Genomic DNA, 27,994 nt, shown 5'->3' with positions numbered 1-27,994 from the left:
GCAGTTTTCATTATGATTCATTCTTGCAACTAGGCCCTGCATCTCCTTCTTGCACTGCTTACACTTGATACGTTTTCCTTTTTTACCCAGGGAAGGAATTTCTTCAAAATATTCCCAGATAGGGTCTCTTATGCCCAGAAGTCATGACAGTTTTTCTTTAGCAAAAGTGTGGGGGAATATAGGAAGCTGTGTTTGTACTGAATAATGTCTTCCCTTTTTCTTTCCAGTCTACTCCACTGTTCCTTTCTACTTTGCCTCTGTCCTTTGTCTGTCTTTAAGACAGTGTTTTAACTAACTTTTCTGCCTTGGTTGGCCCAGTTCTACCACCACATAAACACAGAACAACAATCCTATCCAACCTGTCTTTCTTTGCACATGTGACTTTAGTCTGCTGAGAAACAGAAACAGAAAGCCCAGAACTTTAAAGAAGGAAGAGCTGGTAGTTAAACTGGACAGATAAGAGCCATTAATTCATTTTTATGAGACTGTAAGTGTAGGTTTAACATGTTTATGATGAGATTTAATTGTAACTTATTTTTTAAATGAGAGAGAAATGTAGTTTTGTTTTTTTTGTTTTTTTTTTTAAATCTGATTTTAAATAAAATTTTTTTTGTTTTTTAAATCATTGATTTTTATCCACCTTGCTTCAGAGGCTATTATTTGTTGAGTCTCTCCTCTTAATCGACGTATGAGTGTTCATTTTAATGCACTTTGTGCAAATATAAACCAATGAGGACTCCATGGATGTGTTCGCACGTTGGGCAGATATGGCCATATGTTTTTGCCACAACCTGCTTTCTTCGCTCACAGCTTTTTCTTCAGCTTTTTCTGTTCTGCCATTCTTGATGGCTTAACCACAGACCAACAAGTTTACCTTCATTCTGACTGGTCAGCAGCAACGGTTTCCCATTGTTCAGTTAGATTTGGCTAGCTTTTAGGTGAACTTTTACAGTGTCCTTATTGTTTTTGTTGACCTCCCAGCATACATTCTCACATTTTCAACTGTCCATAAAATATGGCTTTGGAAAGTCACATACCATCCATACATATGAGATGACCAACCCAGTGCATTTGTGCCTGTATAATTAAGGATTCAGCACTAATTATGCAGCACCAATCCAGAACTTCCATATTTTGGTATCCTGTCTGACCACTTGATTTTACAGATGAGATGCAGATTGTGCATTTGAAAACACACTTGTTCCGTCAAGTGCCTGTTTTAGTGTTCATGTTTCACAGCTGTAGAAAAGAGTGCTGAATATGATTGCATGATAGACACTAATCTTGGTGTGAAGTCAAATGCCTCTCGCATTCCCCAGGCAGTGAGTCAACCATAGGCAGAACTGGCATTAGAAATGCACTGTGTGATTTCATTATTAGATCAAGTGCTGCCAAGATAGCAATATTTCTACTGCATTAAGCAGTGTGTCATAAATTGCGATTTTGGGGGCAGAATACACTTTTTTTTCTTCTTGATCAGGCCAGTAAAGCAGTTTGGTTTTCTTGAAGCTGATAAAATTCAGATTGCTTGGATGTTCTAGAAAAGCAGTCGATTAGATGCTGCATATCTTCACCGATATGTGATATGAATGAAGAATCATCAGCCAAGAGGAGCTCTCTAATGAGCAAATCAATCAGTTTAGTGTGAATATGAAGATGTAGGAGGATGAAGATGCTAAAACCTTTGCAGAATTACATGTAAATACCTCTGTCTCAATCTTTGAAAGAATCTCTCAGCAAAACACCAAAGAGAATGGTAAATGGTGTCGGTGCGAGCCCACAGCCCTGCTTAATACCATTTGAGACAGACTCTGAAGCACCATTTTTCAGTATGCAGCCATGATATGGGGGCACAATTGTGATGAATTTGTTCAGTTAATTCAAATTGATTAAACCAAGTGGCTTTAGGCCCATACACATTGGACATCTTTGAAATCATCATTTTGGGCAACTTGTCTGAGTCATTTAAACTTGCAGAGTGTAGGTATTAATTTTGTATTGCAAATATAGAAAGTATTACATTCCATCTTAAATGTTGGAATTTCATGGTTTATAGCAGCTAGGAATAAGTCTGTCCATAATGCTCCCATATCCATTTTCATGTGTGTATGGGGGGTAATTTTTACCATGAACATTCAACTTGCATCAGGTAACACTTCTGTAGAAAAATTTTGGTCCATTGGACTGTGCTCCGATACAGGTTAAAATAAGAAAATAAAATGTTGGTATGTTTAGTTTTTCTGTCCCCTCACACTATAACTCAGTTTTTAAAAAATAAATGGAAGTGTTTCAGGCCATTAGTCAGTAATATAAACTAAAGCTCTAGGGTATTTAAGGAAAGAGGTGAGAAATGATTAGCTTTAAAATGCGTTGAAGTGAAATGTTTCAACTACATAAATTAACATTTTACATTCAAATCTACCTTCACTGGGTACAAAAACCTAGCGAGCACTTGCAGAGGGCAAGTTAACACACTAGGCTGTAACGGGTCCAGTTACTGCTCCCAAAAGAACAAGTGAAAGGCTAAAATCCATCTTATAACATGCATGCCATCGCTCTTCCCTACTCTCCTACTTCCCCCAAGTGGGTCTGCATCTTTGGTCGTGATGGCATCTCGCCTTAGAATATCCTTCTTCATCCTGTATGGTTTATAATCTCGCATCTGTTTCTTCCTCAAGACACTCTTTTCAGTATTAGATGTTCATTCTTGTGTGCTAGTCACTCCTTCACTCCAAACATTTTAAAGACAAAATAATATTGTGAATTATTTTAAAGAAATATTTAAGACTTCAGGGAACAAAATTGGGCAGATCAGCTGGGAACTAAGATATACTGAGACAAGTATATATTATCTACTGTTAGAACCTTTGTCTTCCTTAAAGCCCCATTACCCTTTGTCATCCCCTGCTTTTATGTCTGAATTAAATTGTAAACTCCTCTAGGCGATGAAATACCCCTTCTTTTGTTCTGTAAAGCACCATGGACATTTGTGCCACAGTATACAGTAAACTGTGTGCTATAATGGCTATTGATGATGGATACATGTCACTACATTTCAGCAGTGTTATGGCTATAGAAAAATCAATGAAGACTATCAAGCTGACAGTTAAGGTTAATATTTTCAGGGCTAAAATCTACATAATTCTTCTTTATATTGACCTTTATCTTTTGTTCTTGTTTGAGACATTTGTTATATTTTCTTTACCAGGATCCAACATCAGTATTCAAAATGAATATGGAATAAAGCCCTTGTAACAGAATCTGGTTATCATGAAAATATGTGCCAGTTGGTACAAATTGCATTCCAAAGGCTATCAAATTTTTTTCATTTGTACCTTTTTAGATAAATTAATGAAGATATAATAGAATCTAGTCCCTGAGTACACTTATAAGAGACACAGTGTGCAGGGGAGGCTTTGAGATTTAATTCTTTAGCGTTTTTACCACATATCCAAAACACGGCGGGGGGGGATGTTAATGAATTCTAAGATGGGGACACTTTAAAAATGTATCTGACAAGGATTTTTTTTTAAATACTTCATTAAAGGAGAGAGTGCTAGCTTTTGTGAGGAAAAACACTTTGAGCCACAAATTCTCTGCTGATTCTTCTGATTATGCATCTTATTAAATTGTTTGTATTGGTTCATGAGCCATAGAAATTTACCTTTTGATGAGACAGTCAAGTGTCACCGTCTAAAATGGAGGCAGTCTCATATGGTGGTGAAACAATTGTAGTGAAAATATCCTTTTTCAAAACCTTATTAAAAGCTTTTAAATGCAGGGAGTCCCTTTTGCTGAGGAAATACAAAACCACAGTTTCTAATAGTGCTTATAAAACTTCTGTTTCCATTGTGCCAACTTCTAGCTCCTGCAAATCTATTGCACTCTTAGAAGATAAGAGTTATACCTATATGCAGTATAACATATAAATTAGGAATATAGTGTATATACATACCATTTTTGTGGTAGAATTTGAAACTAAATATGCGTTCATTGCAATTTCTCAATCTTGAGTCTGAAATTCTGACCAGACTGACCAGAAATTTACACTACTGTAGTTTCAGGAAGAGTAAGAAATAGAATTGTTAGCCACACCAATTTTTACTTTAGCAATTTAGAAATAAACAAAGCCACATCTGCTAGTCTAAGGGTGCTGTAGCTGTTATCTTTCAGACACTTGCTTTCATGTTAATGACACTTGTATCAACTAACTTGCAGTTGTCATTGTAGTTTGTCATGTTTTTGTTAATAGTTCTTGGTTATTGCAATGGATTGAAGAAACAACTTGATTCTAGATATGGCTTGGAGAGCAGTTGTTCTGTCTGCAATAGGAATGGATCATGGCACCGATGTCCTAACTTCCAGTAAAACTGTAAATGTAGACTCCTACAAGTATTTTAGGCTCTTGACAGTCACACACAAATTCACTGTCTTAGCTGCATGGATATTCCACTCTAGGAAAGCTGAGTATTTAAGTCTGCATGTGCAGAAGTGGAACATTGAAGTTAACATGGAAACAGTATGTCTACGGTCGGTTTTATTTGTGCTTGCACTATATACTAAATGTATCTCATTCGGTGTGCAGCTATATAGTATATTCAGTCATCAGTGCTTGTGGTTGCATTACAGAACCCTAAAACTAAATTGACTGCTCCCTGTGTTTTTCATCCTTTTAGATATTCTTGTCTCTACCCTAGACTGTGTGGCTACTTGATTTTAAAAGTTGCAGCACCGCTATGTGGTAAAACCAGTGCCTGGCCACTCAATGTTTCCTGATCTGTCGTCTGTCTTAGATTGAAAATTCTTTGGGAGAGATTCTGGATAACATTTTGAAAAGCACCAAAGATGCATTTTCAAAAATAAGTTTATATACTTAGGAGTCTGCCTCACTGAAAGTCAAGTGGCTCCCAATATGCTTTTTTTTGAAAATGGGAATAAGTGCTTTTTCAAACATTATCCAAAATCTCTGCTAAAGGACTCTTAGACAATGTCCCTTTTTCAAGTGTCTTGGAACTTAAATTCCACTTACTTTCAATAAGACTGGTACTCCTAAGTGCCTAAATTACTTTTTAAAATGGGATGTTGGCTTTTTTCAATTGTTCCCATTTACCTACTCCATAATTTGTGTAGCACAGAGCACCATGCCAGTGCTTTGTAAATAACACATGCTTATAGCTGGTGTGGTAAGATCACAGTTCACAGCCATGCAAATACCTTTGCTTCTGTGGGACCCCAACACCAGCCTACAGAAGTTTGACAACATGGTTAGTCAGCAAGATGAGACACAGGATGGGATTTAGGATCCACGGTAACAACAACACGTGCTATATCAGGTGGCTTCCGTTATCACGCCCATGCCTTAAATTATAGGCATGAGTTTCCTTCGTTTCTAAAGAATGAAGAATCAGTACCAAAAACCTAGATCTCCAAAATGCCTGGATTTTCTTCAGGATGGTCTTAAACCCTAAATGCTGTGCTTATTCAGCACATCTTAGCCCTGAAAAGTATCATCTCTGCGGGTACCTCTAAATCCATGAACTTCCGTTCATATTCAAATCCATATGGGCAGCTGCTGTTTCAAAACTGGCACCCTGACAAACTTCCCTTCGTCAGATTATCTATCATGCTGCAAGCTATATCATTGGCTGCTTGAACCTGAGAGTTTCATAAGTGTCTTTTTTTAGTAGTTGCAATATTGGCCAAGCGTCTGTATGGTGACAGCCCTTCCATGACAAGATATTACTTGGCACTCCAGAAACTGTCAAAGATCAGCACGCCTTACCACACCTTCCAAGAAAATGTTGTCTTCCGGCCCAGAACCACAACATTAGAAGGTGAGGTGACAAAACCTGAACTCTGAAAACAATAAAAATAAATCTGAACCATAAAGATATCTTCAGGTGTCTTCCTCTGAAATTTAGGAAGAACATACAAGTCATCTGTTGCCAGATGGATTAAGTTGTATATTAGAGAAGCAAAGATTTGAAATCAAATTCAAAATCCCTGTACCAGAAAGAATCAAACTACACACAGCCTGTTCTATGGCACCTTCTTGAGTAAAAATGGCATTGACCACTGATGAAGTATGCAGGGCTTCAACTCAATCATCCACTTATGTATTTATCAAGCACTGCAAGCTAAGTCTTGTTCCCTTACAGATGCATTCTTTGGACAAAGTACCAAATAGAATAGTCCCTCAATAAGCCAGCAGTTCCTTCCAAGAGAGCAGGTATGGGGGGAGTGTATTTCCCCTCCAAACTTTCTCCATATTCATCACTGTCCTATTTGTCTCCGATTGGGGGAAAGTTATTCCCCTCTATTTGACATTGGTGAGGCTGCATTTAGAATATTGTGTCCAGTTTTGGGCCCCCCCACTACAAAAAGGATGTGGACAAGTTGGAGAGAGTACAGCGGAGGGCAGCAAAAATGATTAGGGGGCTGGAGCACAGGACTTATGAGGAGAGGCTGAGGGAATTGGGCTTGTTTAGTCTGCAAAAGAGAAGAATGAGGGGGGATTTGATAGCGGCCTTTAACTACCTGAAAGGGGGTTCCAGGGAGGATGGGGCTAGGCTGTTCTCGGTGGTGGCAGATGACAGAACAAGGAGCAATGGTCTCAAATTGCAGTTGGGGAGGTCTAGGTTGGATATTGGGAAAAAGTTTTTCACTAGGAGGGTGGTGAAGCACTGGAATGGGTTACTAAGAGTGGTGGTGGAATCTCCATCTTTAGAGGTTTTTAAGCTGAGGCTTGACAAAGCCCTGGCTGGGATGCTTTAGCTGAGGTTAGTCCTGCTTTCAGCAGGGGGTTGGACTAGATGACCTCCTGAGGTCCCTTCCAACTCTAATATTCTATGAAAAGTCAGGATCTAGGATGGAAAATGGTTACCCGGGTTTTTTTTTTCTTTTCTAGAACTGGAATCCCTTCTAATCTGATCAGCCTGGCTGAATGAATTCTGCTGTTTTATCTCAGGAGCACCACTTATGACTGTTATATCAAACTAAAGTGCTGCTAGAAATCCTATCAGCAGTACTAAACATTGAAGTGCGTCTACAGCTTTGGAAGAGCTCATGTAAGGGGAACTGGAAGGGGCATAGATAGTTCCCTGAGCAACAAGTCTTTGCCCCACATCACTGCCAAAAGAAACCCCTAGTCCTTTGGGAGGTGATCAGGAGAGTGGCCTAGCACAGAAAGGAAATAATTAAGTAGAACTGCCTATTTTTCAGAGTTTAATGCATATAAGAGGTTTTTAAATGTTAGTTTGGGTGTTAGCTGTAGAAGATGTAAGCACCTTTTTCAATTGCAATGAAGTATTCTTGTGTGGGCATTAACATAATTCATCAACTCAAATATTGGATTAAGATGCAACTATATGTAAATATAAACTAAACTCAGATCACTGGCTCAATAGGAGTTGAGAACTAGGTTGCTGCTACTTGTATATCATGTGATATACCCAGGCTTCCAAGTTGAGCAGACTGCCTGCTGCTTTATGCCATTCATGAGTACGCAGTAGTGCAGCTGAAACGGCTTTTTTAAAAGCTACAGAAAATGTGACTTGGAAAACAGTCACTTAAATTGGACATGAACCTCTGACATGTGCAGGTAGATGTTCTGGAGAACTAAACCAGTATGTAGACACTGTTACAGAAGTGCGTATTAATGATGTTTCTCCTCTTCCTTGTATTATGGATTGTCTTGTTCCTAAAAGCTCATGCTTCAGGTTTTCAGTTGGTCACCTGCAGAGATCAGGAAGGGATTCCCTCTCATGTGTACTAGGGGGTTTTGGTCTTCTACCTCTGATGCATCTGAGATGGCCACCCCTGGAGATGGGACATTGGGAGGGGAGGATCAGCATGCTGAGGTGGCCCTAAGCATTTGCTCTCTTGTGCTTGTCTGGCTGGTTCTTGCTCAAATGCTCAGGGTCTGACTGACTGATTGATTGCCATATGTGGTCTTGAAGGAATTATCCCCCAGGTCAGATTAGCAGAGATCTTGGAGTGCTGGGGAGAGGGTTTTGCTTCCTCTGCACTATGTGGGTGTAAATCTGTTGCCAGGATTATCTGGGAATATTTTACTTAATCGTTTCCCTGCCGTTGCAGGGGCCTCATACACCTCGATCCCCTCCTAGTCTCTACCTGTGACACACAATAATCTAGTCTAATGTGGATTGTAATACTTTGGACTCATTTAAATTGTTGGGGTTAGTGTGCTGGGTGGTGTTGGTGTTGGTGGCCTAATTTGCGCAGGGGGTCAGACTAGGTGATCTGATGGTCCCTTTTGGCCTTGAACTCTGTCCTTTTGACTTGAATGTTTGGTTTTTTTTACACATGTATTTCACTTATACCAACCCTTAAAACCATCAGACCACTCAAGAGTTCATGCTGTAGTCTTAACTCTCCAACTGAGGTGCAGTATGTTGCCGTCCTAAAAAGGAGACCTTGAAACAAAGAATTACTGTGCTTTGCTGCAGGATCCAAGCGCTCCCATGTCTGTTAGAGCTGGAGTTTCATTTTCAGCTCTGAATTTCCTGGCAGTTGTCAGTTTAGGCCATTCTCTTGACTTAATATTTTACCATGTAAATAGACTAAAATATTCCAGACTGCCATTCATATATTTAAGGAGCGCAGCTCATTGGCCCATATAGTGCTCTCTGTATATAAAGATTAACTTAATTCTTTTCTTATGCATGAAAGAGATCTGCAATTTAAATGACTAATTGCATTATAGCTTTAGGCGGAACATATTGGTAACACATAAATGTTGATGACATGTGAAGGGTCAAGAGATTTATAATTTAATTGACAATATATTGCTTAAAATGATGTGGCAAAGATCCAGAAAACTTCAGCTTAATAATTGTCTATTAACTAACATGACATTTGTACAGTATTCATTACCTCCAGGTACAGATTAAGCATCTGATGTAGCCATAGAAAGTGACATGTGTACACGAATCTTGGGCATAACAGTGAATAAACTGACATTACATTTGCAGTAATTTGTTTCAATATGTAAAACATGTTGCCTACATTTGAAAGGACTTATAAAAGTGTCATGGTGAAATCTGAGGGCGGGGAAAAAATAGCTGAATATTTTGTTCTGTTGTGTAGCTCTTTAACAGTGTGGTGAAGCTGTTTTAGACTAAAGGTAACATCATAAATATACATATTTAGCTGCATGAGAAACAGCCTGGAAATAGAGATCTAAGCCCTTCACACTTCAACTTGATCTACACTCAGTCTGTCTCTTTTTTTAAACAAGCTGTTTATTTAAAAACTGACTTTTTTTTTTTTACAGTTTGAGAGCATTTCAGTCAATATTGTGCACACAAGTACTATTAGCAAACCAGGATGTATCAGAATAGGGCACAATGAATCAGAATTGTTGTAGTCCAGTTTGTAACTGGAGAAGCATGGATTTTTTTCACCACATAGCCCACAGAAAGCAAAGGGTATGTTGTGATTTTTTCCCCCTCATCTTGGTGAGGACTGACAGGCATACTCTGACTTAAAATGGGCTAGATTGTGCAAGCTTTGATTTACATTTAAAAAAAAAAAAGTGGCTAACTTTTGGCAGTGTTTTTTCCTTTACCTTTTGGATAATAAACTATTTAACCAACAGTTCAACCAACCTGTCTATTTATAACATTCATCCCTGTAGTATTTGAGCATCTAACAATCATTAATGGATTTTATCCTCACAACAACCTATGAAGTTAGGAAAGTATTATCTGCATTTTACAGTTAGGGAGCTTAGCCCCCCTGGGTCCATTATAAATGACTTGCTCCCGAAGTCTGTGAGTGAGCTGGGGATTGCACCCAGATTGAAGTCCCAGACCAATACTCTATCCTGACTACCTAGATGAGATGCATTATGACAACAACTATATATCAGAGCTGTTTTTGTGTAGCTCTTGTAAGTTAACTATCTTATATCCCTGCCACCTCTTTTTGGTGTACATAATTCACAGCAATTACAATGAACATGCAGGAAAGCCCTAAAGAATCTCGTGAAACCCACACATAACCGGATCTGAAGAAACAAAATTGTCATTCATCTATAAAAAGTAGAATAGACTAGTGAGATTTCCAGGAAGAGTAGCAACACGTGGTTAACATTTTAAACCATCTTGGTGTATCAGCCAATTATTTTTAAACCTGAGTAGAGATTCTCTGTGTAACAGATCAGCTCCTGAGTGTCTAGCTCTGAACAGTGACACTATTGACAGTGCTTTGGTGCACATGTTCGAGAAGTCAGTAGTCTTACCATTTAAGCACTTCTTCGAGTGCTTGCTCATGTCCATTCCACTATAGGTGTGTGCACGCCTCCCTGCACAGCTACTGGAACTTTTTTCCCCTTAGCAGGTCCCATAGGGCTGGCTCCGACACCCCCTGGAGTCCCGCGTACATGCCGCAGTATGAGGCACTGCTGGCCCTACGCCCTCTCAGTTCCTTATTTCCGTCTGTGACGGTTATTGGAACTGCGCCTAATTCCCCGTGTTTAAACGTTAAACAAGGGGTTTTTGTGTCAGTTAGTTAGACTAACTATCTCTAAGCCTCGGTCTCAGACTTTACCGGGAGCAGGTATGCTCCGGTGTCAGGGCTTCAAGCCATACACTTTCGGCAGGAAGGCTTTCCTGCTAACTGACCCTCACTGCCTAAAGCGTGGGGGGAAGCCCTTCATGAGAAAAGAGGCTTTCAGACCCCCGGAAAATCAACCTGAAAGCTTGGCTCATGGAGCCCCTGAGCCAGCTCCGAGCCTTCCTGCTTCGCCGCGGTATCCAGCGTGCCACCGGTGCAGAGGGCACTGTCGGCACCAACCCGACTCGGCACTGCAAAGACAGAGCATGGATACTCCCCCGCATTGTCGGAGCAGGTGGGGTGGAGCACCTACTGGCACAGTCTATTTCACTGGCCGATGGGTGGCAAGAACCTTGTTGGTCTTGCATACACCACCGCTGCCCATGCCTCCACGTGAAAGAAGGGGCTGGCGTTATGGGGAAGCCCGCATTGGGACCCACTGAATGGCTCAGGAGATCCCCGGTATGGGGAGGAAGATCTCCTGCAAATTGGTTTCCTAGGGTAGAGCAGGAACGCTCCCCTAGAAGTCATCCCAGGTCGCGGTCGCCGGATGACCTGCATTGAGGCGGTGAGCGAAGTCGCCTGCCCAGCACCGGTCTCAACACTCCTCCCTTCCCCCCAGCACCAGGTGAGGTCAATCCCACCACTCTGGCAATGAAAAGTTTGCCCGCACGGGCACGGTGCTGATCCCAGTCACCGGAGGCAGTCTCGGTACTGAGGAATTCACCAGGCGGTGCAGAACCCAGTGGCTGGAGACAGTCTCGGCACTGAGGAGTTTGCCTGGCAAAGTGGGTCACTTTGCTTGACTCAGTGCTGAGATGCACAGAGCGCAAAAAGTCTTTGATGCAGGGATGATGCTCGGGTCAGCCCAGCTTGCTAGAGCGTTGTCTGTATGCCTGCTCCGGCCGTGGCACCAACGACGAACCTGGTAGCCAAGGTCGTCTTCGCCAAGGGGTTGCTTTCTGGAGTGACAGTACCGCACAGTAAGAGGCTTTTGGGCAGCCCCAGCAATGGTCTGTCAACAGTGCCTCAGTGTCCCCTTGGGGATGCAGTACCTGGGGGAGCAACCATCAATGAAAGAAAGGTGCCAGAGCCCCAAGCGGATGGCTTCAGAGGCAGTGGTCACCCCAATGACTGTATGGGGGCCTAGGGATTTTGCTGAGAGGGGACGGGACCATGGTCTGTCAACCTCTCAGGGATGCAGTCAGTTCCTCAAGTACAAGGAAAGGGCCACCATGCGCCCTCAGACGACGACTTGGCCCCATGGGCAGGGACTTCTGTGGGGACTGCCTGTCAGCAGGGTGAGGGGCTGTGGCCTGCATGGAGGCAAAGGAACAAAAGGGACGTCAGACAACCTTTAATATGCTACCACGGGGCTCCACAGTGTGGTAGCCCTCCTGGTCTACAAAGGGGCACTCAACATAGGGAGGGTTTCGTGGCAAACCCCCTCTTCCGTAGCCCGATGCCGAAATGGGCTGAGAAAAGTATTACACCCAGCCAAGGGATTTGAATACTGTTCACCACCCAGCCCTGAGCCCCTGATGGTGGTTGCTGCCAGCCACAGGGATGGGCAGGGCAGAGGGGCTGTATTCCAAAGAACAAAGGCAACTGCAAGCCAGACTTGTTTGGAGAAAACTGTATTCAATAGCACTACCAACAAGGAGAAGGTGAGCCCCTCCAGGGACTCAGTGAGCTGCTTTGCTGAGGCTCTGCCCGGCAGCAGGCACCGAACCTGTATGCCATTGCAGAAGAGGGTACCGTGGGAGCTAGAGCAGCGCTCCAGGCACCCTCAGTTGCTGCTGATTCGGTGGGCAGAGCCATACCCCTCCACCATCAGCCTGTCCAGAGGTTAGTGGCTGCAATCCCAGGCTATCCCGAAAAGGTCCAGCAGCCTCTGCAGCCCTTCCATGGACTGGCCAGCCTTCTCTTCGGTTCGGATAGAAGCGAAGCTGCGTGGTTTCAGAGACTCCTAGACCATCCTCTGTTCCCTGGGCCGCTACGTGCCACAGCCCTTTAGGGGTCAAGCAGGTCTCCAGGGACAGCAGCAGCAGAGGTGCCAGCCCCGGCCATCTCGTGACCTAGGGGCAATGGAACAGAGTCAGGGGGTCTAGGAGACACCATCTGCCCTGACTGGCTCCTTAGGCCCTCAGTAAGGGTCCTCTCAGCAATAGGGCAATCGGAAAAGGCCCTTCTGCTGGTGAATGCAAGGGCAGCGCCCTAGCCTATACCCTCTTTCAGGCTTGGGTGAGCCAGGAGGCCTTCGGACCATTGGGTCCTTAAGATGAGTTCAGTGAGCTAGGGCCTCGGGTCATCCCGGCCCCTCGACGCCTCCCCCTTCCTCCCTCTCAGTGGCAACTCCACATCCAAGAGGTTGAGGCTGCCTCAGCAAGGAGCAGCGGGAGAGGTCCCACAGGTGATGGTGGAAGAGGTACTACTCGAGGTACTTCCGTGTCTGGTGGGAGGGGAAAGGGACAGTGACAGACCTATGTCATCTCACAAATACCAAAAAAGGGGCTCAAGTCTTGCATGGTCCCCCTAGCTCCAGTAGTGGAAACAGGAGCCCAGTATGCCGCCCTGGATGTCAGGGATGCACATCCTCAAAGGTTCCTTCCTTTCGTAGGGGTTGACTCCCTCTAATGCTTACCGCTTACCCCGCAATTTGCTACTTGGCCAACAATGTTTACTGAAGGCCTGGCAGTGGTAGTTGTGCGCTTGATGGTGCATGGTCAGCCCAGGCAGGCCCAGGTCCCAAGCCCAGAGCAGGGTGAGCTGGTCAGGCATCTCTTGCAGCTAGTAAACACATAAAGTTCACGTTAACTCAGGTGCAGCCTACGGAATGCATCGGCGTGACCGGTTGCTTCCCAGACCAGACCTTCTTGCTCCAGTCATGCTGTGAGACTGTGTCCCTCAGGATGGGCCACCTGCACGAATGCCTATGAAAACAGCCAAATGTTGCCGACAGCTGATAGATCACAGGGTGGCCTGCACCTGTAGGGTGAGGATAGCTAGTCTGATGATTAGGCCACTTCTGTTACGGCCCCAGAATACAGTCCGAGCAGGCAGCTCCTGCACCGGGAGGCTATGATATCCTTCTTTCTCACACTCGCACTCACACACGCCTCCGCCCCCCCCCCAAAAAAAAAAAACCAACAGCAGCAAGCCCTAGCCTCCTGAGACGGGTGAACGACTCCTTGGGATGTGTGAAGGGGCGTTCTGTTCATGGAACAGGCTCCTTCAGTTACCCTGATAGTGGCCCCCTCGAGCAGAGGGTAAAGCGCCGTATCAATGCTCACCTCAGCTCACAAGGCGTCTGGCCAAGGAAGGAGAGGCGTCGGCACACAGATGTGAAAACCTGCAAAACGCTCTCAGGGCTTGCGGAATGTCCTTCTGCTTTATCGAGGGCAGGGAGGTACAGGTGCTGACAGACAGTGCAGTGACCATGTACTACATCAACAGGCGGCGGGGGCCCATTCGTCAGCCTTATGAAGGGAACCTATCGGTCCTTAGGACCTGGCGGTGATCACCTCCCGGGGGTGAGGAACGGCAAGGCAGACTACATCAAGGGGTCGCTCTTCCTTACCACAAGGGGTCGCTGCGCCCTCTAAGGGTGTCTATGACCGCCTGGAGTGGGGTTTCCCCAAAGGGAATCCGTCGGTATCGGACTGCAGCACAAGATGTCGGCAGTGCTGCTCTCTACATGGTCAAGAGGCAGGGGCGCTCGCCAACACCATTTGTCTGTAGCGGTTAGAGACCCTCATATTCACTTTCCCGCCTTTCCGCTCCTGCATACAGTCCTGCTCAAAACGAGGAGGGACTAAACAGATGCCATCTCGATTGTTCTGGCTTTGTCACACCAGCACAGGTTCAGCATGCTGCTGAATTTCTTGATCGCCCGCTTCGGGATCCTCCAAGCCACCGTGATTCCAGCTCCAAGCATCATGGTCATCTGTGATGCCCAGCTCTGGACCCTCGACACCTCAGGGAGTGATAGATCAGTGGCCGAGAGGTGATGAGTGAGCCGCTCAAAACAAGCCCAGTGAGTACCGATGGGTAGCAGGAAGCCCTCCAAGCAGGTCGTGTACCGGGTTAAGTGGAAGTGGCTGTTGCCTGCCGGGAGCAGTCCCGAGATACTCTGCCCAGCCCCTCACCAGTATAGGCAATCCAGGAAATACTTGCCACAGCTAAAGCTCCAGGGACTGACTGTGGCCTCCCTGAAGGCCCACCTAGCAGCCATATCAGTCTTCTATCAGCCACTGGAAGGGGGATTGCGGTCCTCCCATCAGATGGCGGTTCAGTCCCGGAAGGGGGTGGGAGACTCTATCCATAGGCCTGCAACCCAGTGCCTCCCTGGAATCTCGACCTGGTCCTTCCCGGCCCATGGGCCCCTCCCGAAACCCATGGCATCATGCCCTCTACTCTGGCCTTCCTGGGGCTATTTATCTCGGCAAGGAAGGTCTCGAGGATCAGAGCTCTGACCTCAGAGCTCCTGCCTCATACTGTAGTCTATAAGATAAAGTTCAGTTGAGACCGCACGGGGCCTTCTGGCCCAAGATGATTGCCCAGTTTCATCGGACCAATCATATATTCTCCCCAGGTTTCCCCAAACCACACTGTTCGTAGGGGAGGAAAAGGCAGCACTCGTTAAAACACGAGTGGGGCCCTGGCTTCTACATCAGATGTATGAGGCCGTTCCGGAGAGTGATGCAGCTCTTCCTTGCAGCATCTGGCCGGATGAAATGTTCAGCGGTCTTTGCCTGGCGCAGTTTTCTTGGGAATAATTTCCTGCGTTGCGTTTGGCCACGAGCAGCTGAAGGTGCTGCTTCCAAATGCCACAGCTCACCCAACAGAGCTCAAGCTCCTTCTACAGCCTCCCTAGTTGAAGTGCTATGGCAGGGTATCTGCAAAGAAGCTGCCAGTCTGGTGGTGCATGCCTTCACATCCCACTATGCCTCTGTCCAAGGTGCGGGAAGGAGTGGGCTTCAGCAGGGCTTGGCTGCAGGAAGCTCATCGCTAACTCTGGCCCACCTCCAAGGTTCTGCTTGTTAGTCACCTATAGTGGAATGGATGTTCTTCAAGATGCATTGCTCATGTCCATTCCACAACCCACCCCCCCGTCCCTGCCGCCGGAGTTGGCGGAAAGAAGGGACTGAGGGGGTATAGGGCCGGCAGCGCCTCATATACCCTGGCATGTGCGCGAGACCCCACGGGACCTGCTAAGGGGAAAAAAGTTCTGGTAGCCATGCACGGAGGCGTGCACACACCTATAGTGGAATGGAGATAAGCAACACATCTCGAACATCAGTTACTGGTAAGTAACCTTGTTTTTCCTTTCACTTAATACCTTGGAGGCTGAATTAATTAATTACAGCACAGTCCTTGGTATTCTTACTTCATAATCACCACCACTATTGTGTCAAACTTGTCACTCTTGCCTTTTGAGATACGGTTTTGAACTGTTGGCTCATAAATTCTGGAGAAAGCTCTGGGTTCACTGGAGACTTTCAAACCAATTGTTCTGAAGAACAGTCTGACAACAGTAATAGATGTGATTGATTAATAGGTCAATACGTTTTTTTAATTTTTTTTATTTGGAACCCTTAAATCTTATTAAACAATTTGTTCTTTTCACTCTTTACCAAAATCATTCTGGCAGTAGTAATTGTACAGCTTCTGACTTCTCACATGGTATCTTAGTGAGTTCACTGGTACATAAAGGATTCCTCTTCTGACAGAAAGAAGGCAAGGTGAAGGGCTGCCTACTTGATACCCTAAATATAAAACTTTCAGAATGTGCCACATAGACAGATTCATGGAATACGGGAGACATTCCAGAGCACTAGAAGAGGAGCGCACTAAAGATGCCAATCTATAAAAAGGGGAATAAGGACAAGTTGGGGAATTTAGACCAGTCAGTTTGCTTGATTATTTGCTCCATTTTCTTTCTGGGCACTGAAGTCAAACAATTTGCAAATACCTAGAAGATAACAAGGTGATAAGTAACAGTCAACCTGGATTTGTCAAGAACAAATAATGGCAAACCAACCCATTAGCCTTACTTGACAGGGTAATTTGACATTTTGTTGGTTTTGGATGGGAGAAGGGAGGGGTATATATGGGGTGTGTGTGTGTGTGTGTGTGTGTGTGTGTGTGTGTGTGTGTGTGTGTGTGTGTAATATAAAATATCTTGACTTTAGGAAGGCTTTTGATGCTCTCTCATATCATCTCATAAACAAACTAGGCAGATACAACTTAGATGGAGCTACTATGAGGTGAGTGCACAAATGATTGGAAAATCATTCAGAGAGTAATTGTCAGTGGTTCCCGTCAAGCAAGAAGAGCATTATCAAGTGGGGTCCTGCAGAGATCAGTTCTGAAACTAGTTGTTTTCAGTACCTTCATAAATAATTTTAGATAATTTGCAGATGATACCAAGCTGGGAGGGGTTGTAAGTGCTTTGGAGGATAGGATTAAAATTCAAAATGATCTGGACAAACAGGAGAAATGGTCTGAAGTAAATAGGATGAAATTCTATAAGGACTAATGCCAAGTACTCCACTTAAGAAGGAACAATCAATTGCACACATACTAAATGGGGAAATGACTGACTAGGAAGGAATACTGCAGAAAGAGATTGGCAGGTTATAGTGGATCACAAGCTAAATGAGTCAACAGTGAGACACTGTTGCAAAAAAAAAAAAAAAAAGGAACATCATTCTGGGATGTACTAGCAGGATTGTTTTAAGCAAGATCCAAAAAGTAATTCTTCCATTCTAATCTGTGCTGCTGAGGCCTCCACTGGAGAAATTTTTCCAGTTTTGGGTGCCACATTTCAGGAAAGATGTGGACAAATTGGAGAAAGTCCAGAGTAGAGCACAGAAATTATTGAAGGTCTATAAAACATGACATATGAGGAAAGACTGAAACAATGGGTTTGTTTAGTCTGGGGAAGAGGAGACTGAGGGAGAACATAAGTTTTCAAGTAAATAAAATGTTTTTACAAGGAGGAGGGTGAAAAATTCTCTGCCTCTGAGGATAGAACAGAAGTAGTTGGCTTAAGCTGCAGCAAGAAAGATTTAAGTTAGATATTCAGGAAAAACTTCCTAACTATCAGGGTAGTTAAGCACTGGAACAAATTGCTTAGGGAGGTTGTGGAATCTGTCACTGGAGGTTTTAAGAACAGGTTAGACGAACACCTGTCAAGAATGGGCTAGTTATTACTTAGTCCTGTCTTGAGTGCAGGCAACTGGACTAGATGATATGTTTGGGGGTCCCTTCCAGTCCTACGTTTTTATGATCGTAGTGAAAAAAGACTAAGCTGGTCAGTGACGACTATGTGGTTTCCTTCTATCTGGATACAAGCCATGCTGCTCCAGTCTTAATTTCAGATAAGCTCCATAAAGAGCCATAATTCTTTAGCGAACTATTACATATAGGATGTGGTGTTAGAAGTAATGTGGTAATTCTCTAATTATAACTGCCTTGGAGGGACTAATGCACTCACTCTTGGGTCTGCTAGCTTCCGTCGATCTCCCTCTGGTGTCAATGCCTCATGCTATAATTGTTTCCAAAGTATGGATATGGCAACATCTGTCCATTGCCTACCCCAGTAGGTGTTTTGATGGTGTATTGCCCACTCATGCACTTTCCAGATTAGCAATTGGAGTGTGCCTGTAAGGTGACATCAAAGCTGCCCTGAGGCAATACCTGGAGGATTTCTGGTAGAATCCTCAGAATCTGTAAAGCTGGACAGCCCTGTGCCCCTTTTCCCCCCTGCCACTCTGGTGTAGGGAACATCAGGGGGCCAGTTGGGGGGGAAAGCCAGAGCATGTCTGCGGTGGAGCAAGTTGTCCATAGTTGCAGTCCACCAGCTCTTGCTTGAGGTGTTGATTCCACCATGGGTGTGCAGATGAGCGATTGGGGTTTGAGCTTTGAAAACACTGCTCTGGCCTGGCCTACCTGGCAGTGCAGGTCCTTTTTATAGGGAACTGGATATTCTTTACCCTAATGGATCTACTGCTGGTCTCTTATCTCCGCAACAGGGATCTTACTTTGTTAGGGTCTATCTTCAAGTTAGAGGTGTGAGTTTGTTTGTTTTGTTTGAATACACTTAATAGGTTTTCTTAAGTTTATTCCACTAACTGATTTAGAAGCCTACCTCCTTGTCTGTTCAAACTGGCTGGTGCTTCCTGGTGCTGCTCGAACCTCTCTCTGCTTGAGATTATGCCTTTCACGAGATCAATCTCTTCATTTTGTGCATTGCATTGGTTAAAAAGCAAATACTTTAACTGAGTGGGAGGGAAAGGCAGTTATTCAACTGGCCTTGCCAGTGATTCTCATTCACTTTTAAGCAGCCCAGTTTTTTACTATGTTGGGGAGTGAGAGAAATTGTCAAGAGATTTAGCTGAAGTCATAATTGTTCAAAAAGTTGCCCAGATGCAGTTGGTACATATAACTCATATTTGTGAAATCACATTTGCATTGATTCTTTCCCTTCAAAACAGGTCTTAGGCGTGTATTTCCCACAGTCTAAGAGAATTCAGTGCCCTCTGTGGGTACTGCTGAGCCAGTTTTGATTGGCATTGATGCAGTTCTTGGCATGTCTTCTAAAATCTTTTCCCAGAAAAGAGAAGAGGCATCGTTCACTGGTGAGGGCACTTGATTGGGAGTCAGAAATCCTGGATTCTATTCCTGTTTCTGCCACAGACCTGCTTTGACTTTGGGCAGTCACTTCACTTGTCTGTACCTCTGTTTCCTCTCCCACCTGGCTGTTATCTTAGGCCCTACCCCAAAGACCTTAGTCTGTTTTTCACTGTTCACGTGTGTTGCCTAGTGGAATGGGGCCTTGACCTTAATTAGGACATCTATATGTTACTGTAATTCAGATGATAGGTGGAAATTCCCTGTAGAAGGGATGCATATCCTCTTTTTAAATTATTCCATTCTACAAAAGGAAAAAATGCCTATTAAGTATCTTAGCATGGCGTACATACTATTTCTAGAATAAGTGGAGGGAGTATGAGAAGGAAGAGGACACGTTCCTTCCTGTTAGTTCTCAAACACTAATGCGGACTCAAGACAGAGTTCAGGCTGGTGCCTGTAGGGGCTGATATGTCTTACCTGTTTAAGGTAAAATCAGCAAAGCAGACAAGGGAGCTGGTGTGTAGGCATCTAAGGTTGGGGGGGGGGGGGGGGAAGACTAGAAAGGAGGGTCAATAACTGTCACCCAAGGCACAAATAGGGCTAGCACCAATCCTGACAAAAAGTATCTTATCTTCTCCCTCACAGAGCAGAAGTAGAGGAATCTTCTGGCAATTATGCAATAGAGAGCACTCTCCCTAGAGTGTCGCCTATGTGTCTGGTCCTGAGTGTCAAAAATCCTAGTCGTCTTGACTCTAGGTCTTTGGCATTAGCAGTGAATTGTATAGTTTTCTTTTGTTCTTGACAGATGCAGACATCTGATGCAATTAGCTACTCTCAGTGCACTATGTGAGCACAACTTGTAACCACAGAGCACCGGTTTGTATTTTTGGTACCTCAGAAAGATGTTTTGCTTTTAAAGCAATACCCTTAGAGGTAAAAAGTGTCAGTACAAACACTTCCATTCCCCCCCACCCCCATTTGCTCCCCAGTTTAAAACAAAATATGAAAGGACGAAAAGTTGCTGCAGGTGGGGAAGGGCAAACCAAGAGGGAATTGGAATGATGAATATCTGAGGCTTTGCTATTATGTGCTCTGCAGTTAGCTTGTACTTTAAATGAGGTGTCTGTATGCTGTAGCCTCAGAGCAACCCAGCATCCAGTGTTGGGTGTCATTCCAACCAGATTCTTTCCTTTTGCAGTACCAACAGTTAGCTCTTCAGATCTGTGAGTAGCTTAACCCAGATTGCCTGTTAAAGCACAGTACAGGTAAATATGACTTGGACCCATATTTTTAAAGGTATTTAGGTACTTAAGAGCCAAAATCTCATTGGCAATCAGCAGGATTTTGATTAAGTGCCTAAATCCTATTCGAAAATGATTTAGGTTCCTAAATCATTTAGGCTTTGCAATGCTGAGTGCAGCAACACCCAATCACCTGGAAAAATGTTGTCCTTGCTCTATTGCTTTTCAAATAAACATGCAGTGGCCTTAACTTCCCAGAAGTTGAATTTGGAGAGCCTAGTGGCTGTTGATTTTGGGTGTGCTTGGCAGCCAGTTGAAAGGCCATCAAAATTTTGTACTCAAATAGCTTATTGATAAAGATTTGTATAATAGATGACAGTTGTCTTATGAAGTTTGAAGTGTGAATTTACTGTCTAATAGACTATACTATAAGCTTGTTTTGTTTTTTGCCTCCGATTACATTCTTTCTTAATGCAATTTCTCAGTTTCAGGGTACACTAGGCATGATTTCCAAGGACTCCAAACTTTAATAAACACGAATGTATAACTCTCTCCAAAAAGATAAATCTTGAACCCAGACAGGTTGGCTCTCCCGCTTTGTTATAACCTCTTGCAATATTGACAGCTCTCAATCTGAGGTTGGGGATTTGAGATGTGTGCCCTGATTTTTCCAAGGGAATGAATGAGATAATTTGTTTGTTTTTTTTTTTGTTTTTTTTTAAAGGTAAGGCTTCACGTTTAAAGAGAGAATGTTTTCACCTCCATGAAGTTCTTTGAATTATAAAGGACATTGCTGTTGGGTTACTAAAAATCCCTGGGGGTTTGTTTCATTTATAACATTGCCTTGAGCCTTCTGCTGCATCCTGTTGGATTGACCTCCTTTTCAACCCTGTGCTGGCAGCTGCACTGCAGAGCTCTCTTTTCCCTGGATCCTTCAGGGTTGTCATATGACAAACTTGAACTGTGACCCTTTTGTGTTTTACCAGGACAGCCGTGCCCTCTTTATGCTATGTGGCCAGCAGTCTTCCCCACGTATACATTTGTTCCAAGCCATTTAACAAACTGAAAGTTTCAAGTGATGGCATTTCATAGTTTTTAATAGTAATGACTGTAAAGCAAATGAAACTGTGCTTAATTCTGTGCATGCTGCTAGTAAGAAATACTGCTTAATTTTCTGCACAACTTGGTCTAAACTCTGAAAGTGCCTTTTAATGAGTCTTAGTTTACATTAAAGAGCATTTAAATTTATAAAGTCTTTTCTTATGGTATAAATATCAAATTTGTTGCTGTGGACTGTCCTTCACTGGCTTTTGTTTCTAATATATGTTTTTAATTGGATTTTTTTTTTTTTTTAAACCAAAGTGCTGAAGCCATTTGACTGAGGTTTCACAGGGACTGAAGAGTAGAATTGGCAATAGTTAAGATTGCATCCAAGTAACACCACCTCCAAGTGGAATTGATGCTGGTGGGCAGCTGAAGTTAGAGTCTGAGCGCTTGTATTTGTACAAATGGCATTCATTACCAAGAAGCCTGCAGTAGTGATAAGAGACTGGCTCCAAGATAAGTAGCCAGTCAATTGTGCAACTCATAGTAATCTTCCTTTTTTCTATTAATTTATCTGTGTGTTTCGAAATGGGGGTGGCTGTGTACATATGTTCGTGCTGACATCCTGAACGTATGATAGCTAATCACCATTTCCCCACTAATGGGATTTTCATATCCAGAAAAACCTGCTGATTGGGAGATGGATAGACTGCATGTTAAAGGAATCCTGTCCCAGCATTTAGATACTGGGGTTTTGGTTTTTTTGTTTTTTTGCCTTGAATGAAAAGAACTCCTGGATTATTTTTAAACACTTATAGATAAAATACTGTACACGGGTGGTGAATGGTTAGCTTGTTCCAGTTCCTCTTTGCTATGTTTACCATGTGTTAATACTTGAATACATTCTCAGACAGCTTTCTTTGTGAGGAGACCAACATCTGAAGTATAAGAGTGGTTGTGGTTGGTAGTGAGGACTTAACCCAGGGGTTCCCAACCTTTTTGGCTCGAGGGCCACAGAAATAATTTTTGCAACACTGAAGGGCCACCACTCTCTGCCAGCAGGCCCCCCTGCCCACTGCAGCCAGATGGAAGGAGTTGAGCAAGGAGCTGCCTCCTCCTCTCTGATCTTCCCTCCCCCTGGCTGCAGCAGGGAAACCACATGAGTCCTGTAGCTCTGTGCGCTCCACCTGGGTCCCTAGGCAGTGGCTCCCTTCTGCAGCCAGGGGGACGGAAGATCAGTGCTCCCTTTTAGCCACCGCTTGGGTCCTTGGGCAGTGGTTCCCTTCTGCAGCCAGCAGGAGGGGAGTTGTGGGCCACTTTGAAAGCCCCCTCAGGCCACTTTTGGCCCCCGAGCCACAGGTCGGGAACCACTGACTTAACCTGTGTCTTTACCCAAAATAGTATATTCCTGTGGTATTCTCTACCATACATACCCTTCCTTTTGTGTACAGCAGTTTGGAAATTTTCTGACAAAATAGAAAATGTTCATTCATTGAACCCAAAATATTTTGCAAACATGGTTTGGGTTTGATGGAATTTTGCTGAATCACGGAATGTTTCTTTCTAACAACACCCCACCAGTCAGAGTTCTAGGAAGTCTGGGCTGCCAGGGTCTGTGGCAGCGCAGCCATGCTGACAGGTTGGGAGGGCGGGGGCCTGAAGCTTCAGGAGACCTGGTGTTTCCAGGTTCCTTGCCTGGGAATAGCAGCTGCTATTCAGTGGTGGCAGACACCCCGACAAACATAATTTCACTCAAGAGCTGCCAGGGAACATTTTTTTGTTTTGGAAACACCATGTTTCAGTCTCTTCAAAACACAATTTTTTGGGATCTCTGGTTCATAGCAAGCATTAAACTTTAGTTTTGGTCCTGATTACCCTAAAACCAAATTTAAAAATGCCATTTTCTCACAAACCAAAAAATTCAGTTTTCCTCAGCTCTGCTATTGTGTAACTAAGTGGCAGTTTATCTTTGCTATTAGCTTGGTTTTTGTCTGTACAAGCACTCACTGATCTGTATCTGTAGTGAAAATGCAATTATTCACCATAGTGTGTAGTGTGATATTTTCTTCCACTTGTTGAAATAACCAATTAAAATGGCAGGCAATAATTATGTTGCAAGAGATAAATTAAGTAATAGGTAATGTAGAAATGGGATTTATGAATTGCAGATTTATCTCTTACAAAAACGTACATAAAGCTGAACATCAAAATACTAGATTACATGCCTGCTTTTACAAGACTACAGTAGTCTAGCCCATTCAGAAGAAACTGACAAGTGAATTTTGAAAAATAATTAACTTTCTCTCTTTCTCCTCTCCTCCCTCCCCATCCTCCATTTAGGGCTTGAATGGCAGTGCAGTTGCTTCTGGATCATCTGGTTTTAGTCTTACAAAACAGTTGTTTCGTCCAAGGATAACACGTGTCTGTCTCAGGGACTTGATATTCTGCATGGAACAAGAGAGAGAGATGAAGCGTTCTCTAGCCTTGTACCGTGCTCTTCTGAAGTGATGATTCAAATCTTGCATTTCATTTCTTGCTGTCTACTGCCAAAGAAAACACTGAAGCATTGTTGCACTGTCCTGAAATTCTAATTTCTGGAAAATAATCCGTTATGAGGATAACTTTTGTTTACAGATACAAATTTTTATTAAATACCTAACTTAGCACCTGGAGGGTTTTTTAAAAATAAATCACATTCAGGTTAAACCAGTCTGTAAAACAATAAAGACACTGAGCGCACACGTACTCAACCCACCTGCATGCATTTAACTCTTGCAGACTGAAGACTTAAGATGTGTATCAAGTTATCTATGTCACTTGCTTCTGTACTCCAAAGTCTACAAGTTCTGTGTGTAGTGCCTTCCTGTAATCCAACCTTATTTAGGAAAACAAATTTCAAAGCACTACATAGCCTGATGAATGTATTTAATCATGAGCCAGCAATCAATCAACATGCTAGTGTATTGCCTGCCTGACTCAGTATATCTTTACATTTCCTGGGTTTGGAATTAGTTGCTGTAACTATTTTTAAAAGCTAGTTTGCAAGGAACAAGGTAGCAAGCAAAGGGAGGTGGAGTATGTTCACGTTTCCTTATTGCCTCTAAAGGAAGACCTCCACCAAGAAGAAGATGAGTATAAATGCACAAGCTCCTGTGATAAGGTTCACATCCTATGGTTTGGATAAGTGAGCTTCAGTGTTGAGGAAACCTGGAGCTGCTAAAATACAAGAATCAGGAAAAGGAGGCTTAAAAGGGAATGAGAAATTAGATTTTGTATATTTTCCTTTGCTAGTCTTCTAAACTAGCAGTAAATTCAACTAAACCTTGAACAAAGAATTGAACAGAATCAAAAGCAGCCTGCACTGGCTGTCTGCAGAAAGGACTATTTAAAATGTTAAACGTTCTAAAACTCTGTATAGTCAGAAAAGAGACCTTTTTTCAGGGAGCGAGGAGTATTTGCAAGGTACTGCAGAGCATTTACTACTTTCTTGAGAATGTAAATGTAACTGCTCTGATGCTGGTACTACAGCAAAGATGTGCAGAATATCTTAATTAGCGATCAGGGGATCATCTAAAAAAATGTAAACTCAATGGTTTAGTCCGTTGCATAATTCCTACTCTGTGAAGGTGACTCCAGTTCCTCAATACTGTTGGAATAGAGCTTTTTTCTGCATTTGAAGATCTGGCTCTGCTGGTGAAAACTGCCTTGTTAGAGCAGGGAAAACCCTTTCTTCCGAGTGCATCGCATGCCCCACGACTCAGCACGGTATAGCATGGCTGTCTGACACAACTATTCGGGAAGCAGGAATTGTGTATTTAATACCTTCCTGCTGAAATTACTTTAAGGAAAAGGCTTCCTATGGTTATTTGGCATGCTAAAGTGAAAAAAATTAAGCTTAATGACGTTCTCCATCATGAGGACCACTGCAGACCCTTACTAAATACTGTGTGTTTCAGATGAGTCCTGTTTTTTGTTGGGACAACAGTGAACAAAAACGAATGCTGTACATCTGTGTACATATAGCATATATATAAAAAGCAGTACTTTGACTATGAAGCTGTAGTTTGCAAGATATTGATGGCATCGGGCAAAATTGTTTTGTATAATTAAATGCTTAGCTTTACTTTGTATGTAAAGTGCAGCATTTTTCCATATTTGTGTACTGTATCTTATTGACCAGATGTTTAAAATTATTTTAAATACTGTATTAAAGCAATTATTTTATTAAAATAATAGTGGGTTACTTTATCTCATGCTAGGAAATGAAAATTGATTGATGCTTCACTAATGAGTAAGAGGAGATACAGTTAGTTATATCTGTGAGTCACAGGAATCAGCACCATAGTTGTAGGTACAGGAAGCTGTGGGTTGTTTTATTTTAAATATTTTGATTCATTGAACACCTGCCCATTGAAGTCTGTATTTAAACATAAATTAGGAACAAAATCAGCAAGGAACTCCTTAATAGAAATATCCTCCCAAAATTATAGTTGAAACTTAAAATATTTGTTGACTTCCAGCATAGCTGTGCTAGTTTCATATATTATTTAAGCAAGAGCAAATCTGTTTTTAATCTGAACAGCCATTAATTTTTATTCTTGGTGTCTGTGTGGTATGTCCTTCATAAAGTAGATGCACATGGAAGTTTAAGACCCTGGTACAAAGCCCATTGGAGTCAATGGATATCTTTCCAGTGTCTTCAGTATGTTTTGGATCAGGCTTTAAATGATTCAAATACATGTCTTTTGGGGCAGGGAGATAGGACAAGGTAAGGAAGTTTATCTCAATAACCTTTTCTTTGATTTTTAATTCAGGGCAATTTTCTCTAATCTTTGGCAGTTTATTAAGAAGGATGATGACACTTACTATGGATGACCAGTTACTAACCTATACTGGGAATGTACAACAAGAATATATTTGTAGTGACTTTTCCAGAATATGCACAGGTTATAAGATACCCACTTAAATATATTTTATAATGGACCCCTTAAGCATTGTCCAGGTCATGGTATGATTGCATACATATGTAGAATACAGTGCCCTATATTTCCAGTACTTAGATTCTTCACCTCCGCTGATGTGCATTACAAACACTTCCAATACACCTCTAACCTGTTACGTTCCTGCACAGTTACAGTTTCTGCACATTGACTTTCACAATTGTTTTAAAATCTGTTTGGAGTGAATCTGACACATCATCTGTTTCTCAGTAACTGAAAGCCAATTCTTATTGGTTTACTTCCAAAATCTGTCAGTTATATTTTGAGTTGTTTGGTGTGACAGCCTTAATAATTAAAGTTGTTTGTATGGGTTCCGTACTTGTATTCCCACAAGTTGGAAAGGGCTGTGTGTACTACAAATGAATACATACCGAGTGTGATCTGTGAAAGACGAGCTCAGACCTTATTGTGTAGACTAGCGAGTCCCTTTCTATAAGAAATATCCTCCCTGGTGCAGTTACTGAATTACAGCCCTTCCCAAGTGTGGAAACTAATAATCTTGCCAATAAGAATAGGGGGAAGATAGAGAAAGGAGAGGAATTCCTGTAGAGCTGTGAGATTGTTTCAATACATTAAATCTTTTGACACCTTGTGACTAGTGATGCGTGGGGAAGGGGGTAACTTATAAAAGCAGTTCAGCTGAATTGTTACTTCTACACAGTGCTGAATTGTGCAGGGAGGAGAGAGTCCTCTGAAGAACAATTGATCTTTTGGAATTATCAAGAAAAGTATGGTGGCAAAGGTATAATTCTAAGGAAGGAAAACAGTTAGCGAGAGCTGTCCTTTGCTCTGTTTCAAGTCACTTTGGTTTTACTGAGATGTTCTCTTGCATTCTGGTACCACTGTGTGTCTTCTAGAATTCTTTCAGACTAATTTGCAGTTTAGATATTGGCATTCTCCATCAGAGGAACAAATGCATGAAAACTTCACTTTCACCCCACATTTGATTTTAACCAGTCTAGCTCTTATCTCCATGATTCTTTAATGCTTTGAAAAATCTCGTTCTCCCTTTATCCTACCCTAAACTAGTGCCAGAGAAGCAACAAAAATTTGAAACTGCATAGGCTACATCTTGGTGACACTCCTTCATGGCCCATTGCATCACTTGAAATCACTGAAGTGTCTTCAGCAGCGGGAGAATTGATTAAGAGCCAATCCTTGAAAAAGGACTTCATCTTCTCTTCCCCGCCCCGCCCCCCCCCCCCCTTTTTTTTTTTTCATGGCTCAGCATTGCCTGATCCAATCTTAATTGGTGATTAAGTGTCTATGGCTCTAATGCAGGGAAAGGAGGCTCTGCAGAACAGCTGCATCATCTCCATGTTTAGCTTCCTTTGATCTTTAGTTATGTACTAATCTGAAAGCACTGTAGACTCTTGAACCCTACAGCCTAACATTGTGATGTGCAAGGATAGTTCTGAAAGAAATCGCACTGAGTGTTTGATCAGTCCACTACAGCCACTATTTTTGCAGCTGCTGAAGTCTACATCAGCA

The 27,994-nt window shown here is 42.9% G+C and overlaps 1 protein-coding gene across 2 annotated transcripts in view; it reads left to right on the top strand.

Moving 5' to 3' along the window:
- TAF4B (TATA-box binding protein associated factor 4b) overlaps positions 1-25,736 on the top strand; it is a 123,747-nt gene extending 98,011 nt beyond the window's left edge. The window contains exon 15 of one of the 2 annotated variants that reach the window (XM_067546385.1): positions 23,844-25,736. In XM_067546385.1, the coding sequence (XP_067402486.1) occupies positions 23,844-24,011 (168 nt within the window). In that variant the 3' untranslated portion in view covers positions 24,012-25,736. Of the gene's footprint in view, positions 1-5,684; positions 5,818-23,843 lie in introns of those variants that run through there. The other variant, XM_067546388.1, reaches the window with a different exon arrangement.
- The last annotated feature ends 2,258 nt before the right edge of the window (positions 25,737-27,994 follow it).

The sequence above is a fragment of the Emydura macquarii genome, unplaced genomic scaffold (genome assembly GCF_026122565.2).
Source record: "Emydura macquarii macquarii isolate MOO-44397 ecotype Brisbane River unplaced genomic scaffold, CSIRO-AGI_Emac_v2 contig_212, whole genome shotgun sequence".
NCBI classification, from domain to species: Eukaryota; Metazoa; Chordata; order Testudines; family Chelidae; genus Emydura; species Emydura macquarii.
This window is presented reverse-complemented; position numbering and strand designations above follow the sequence as displayed.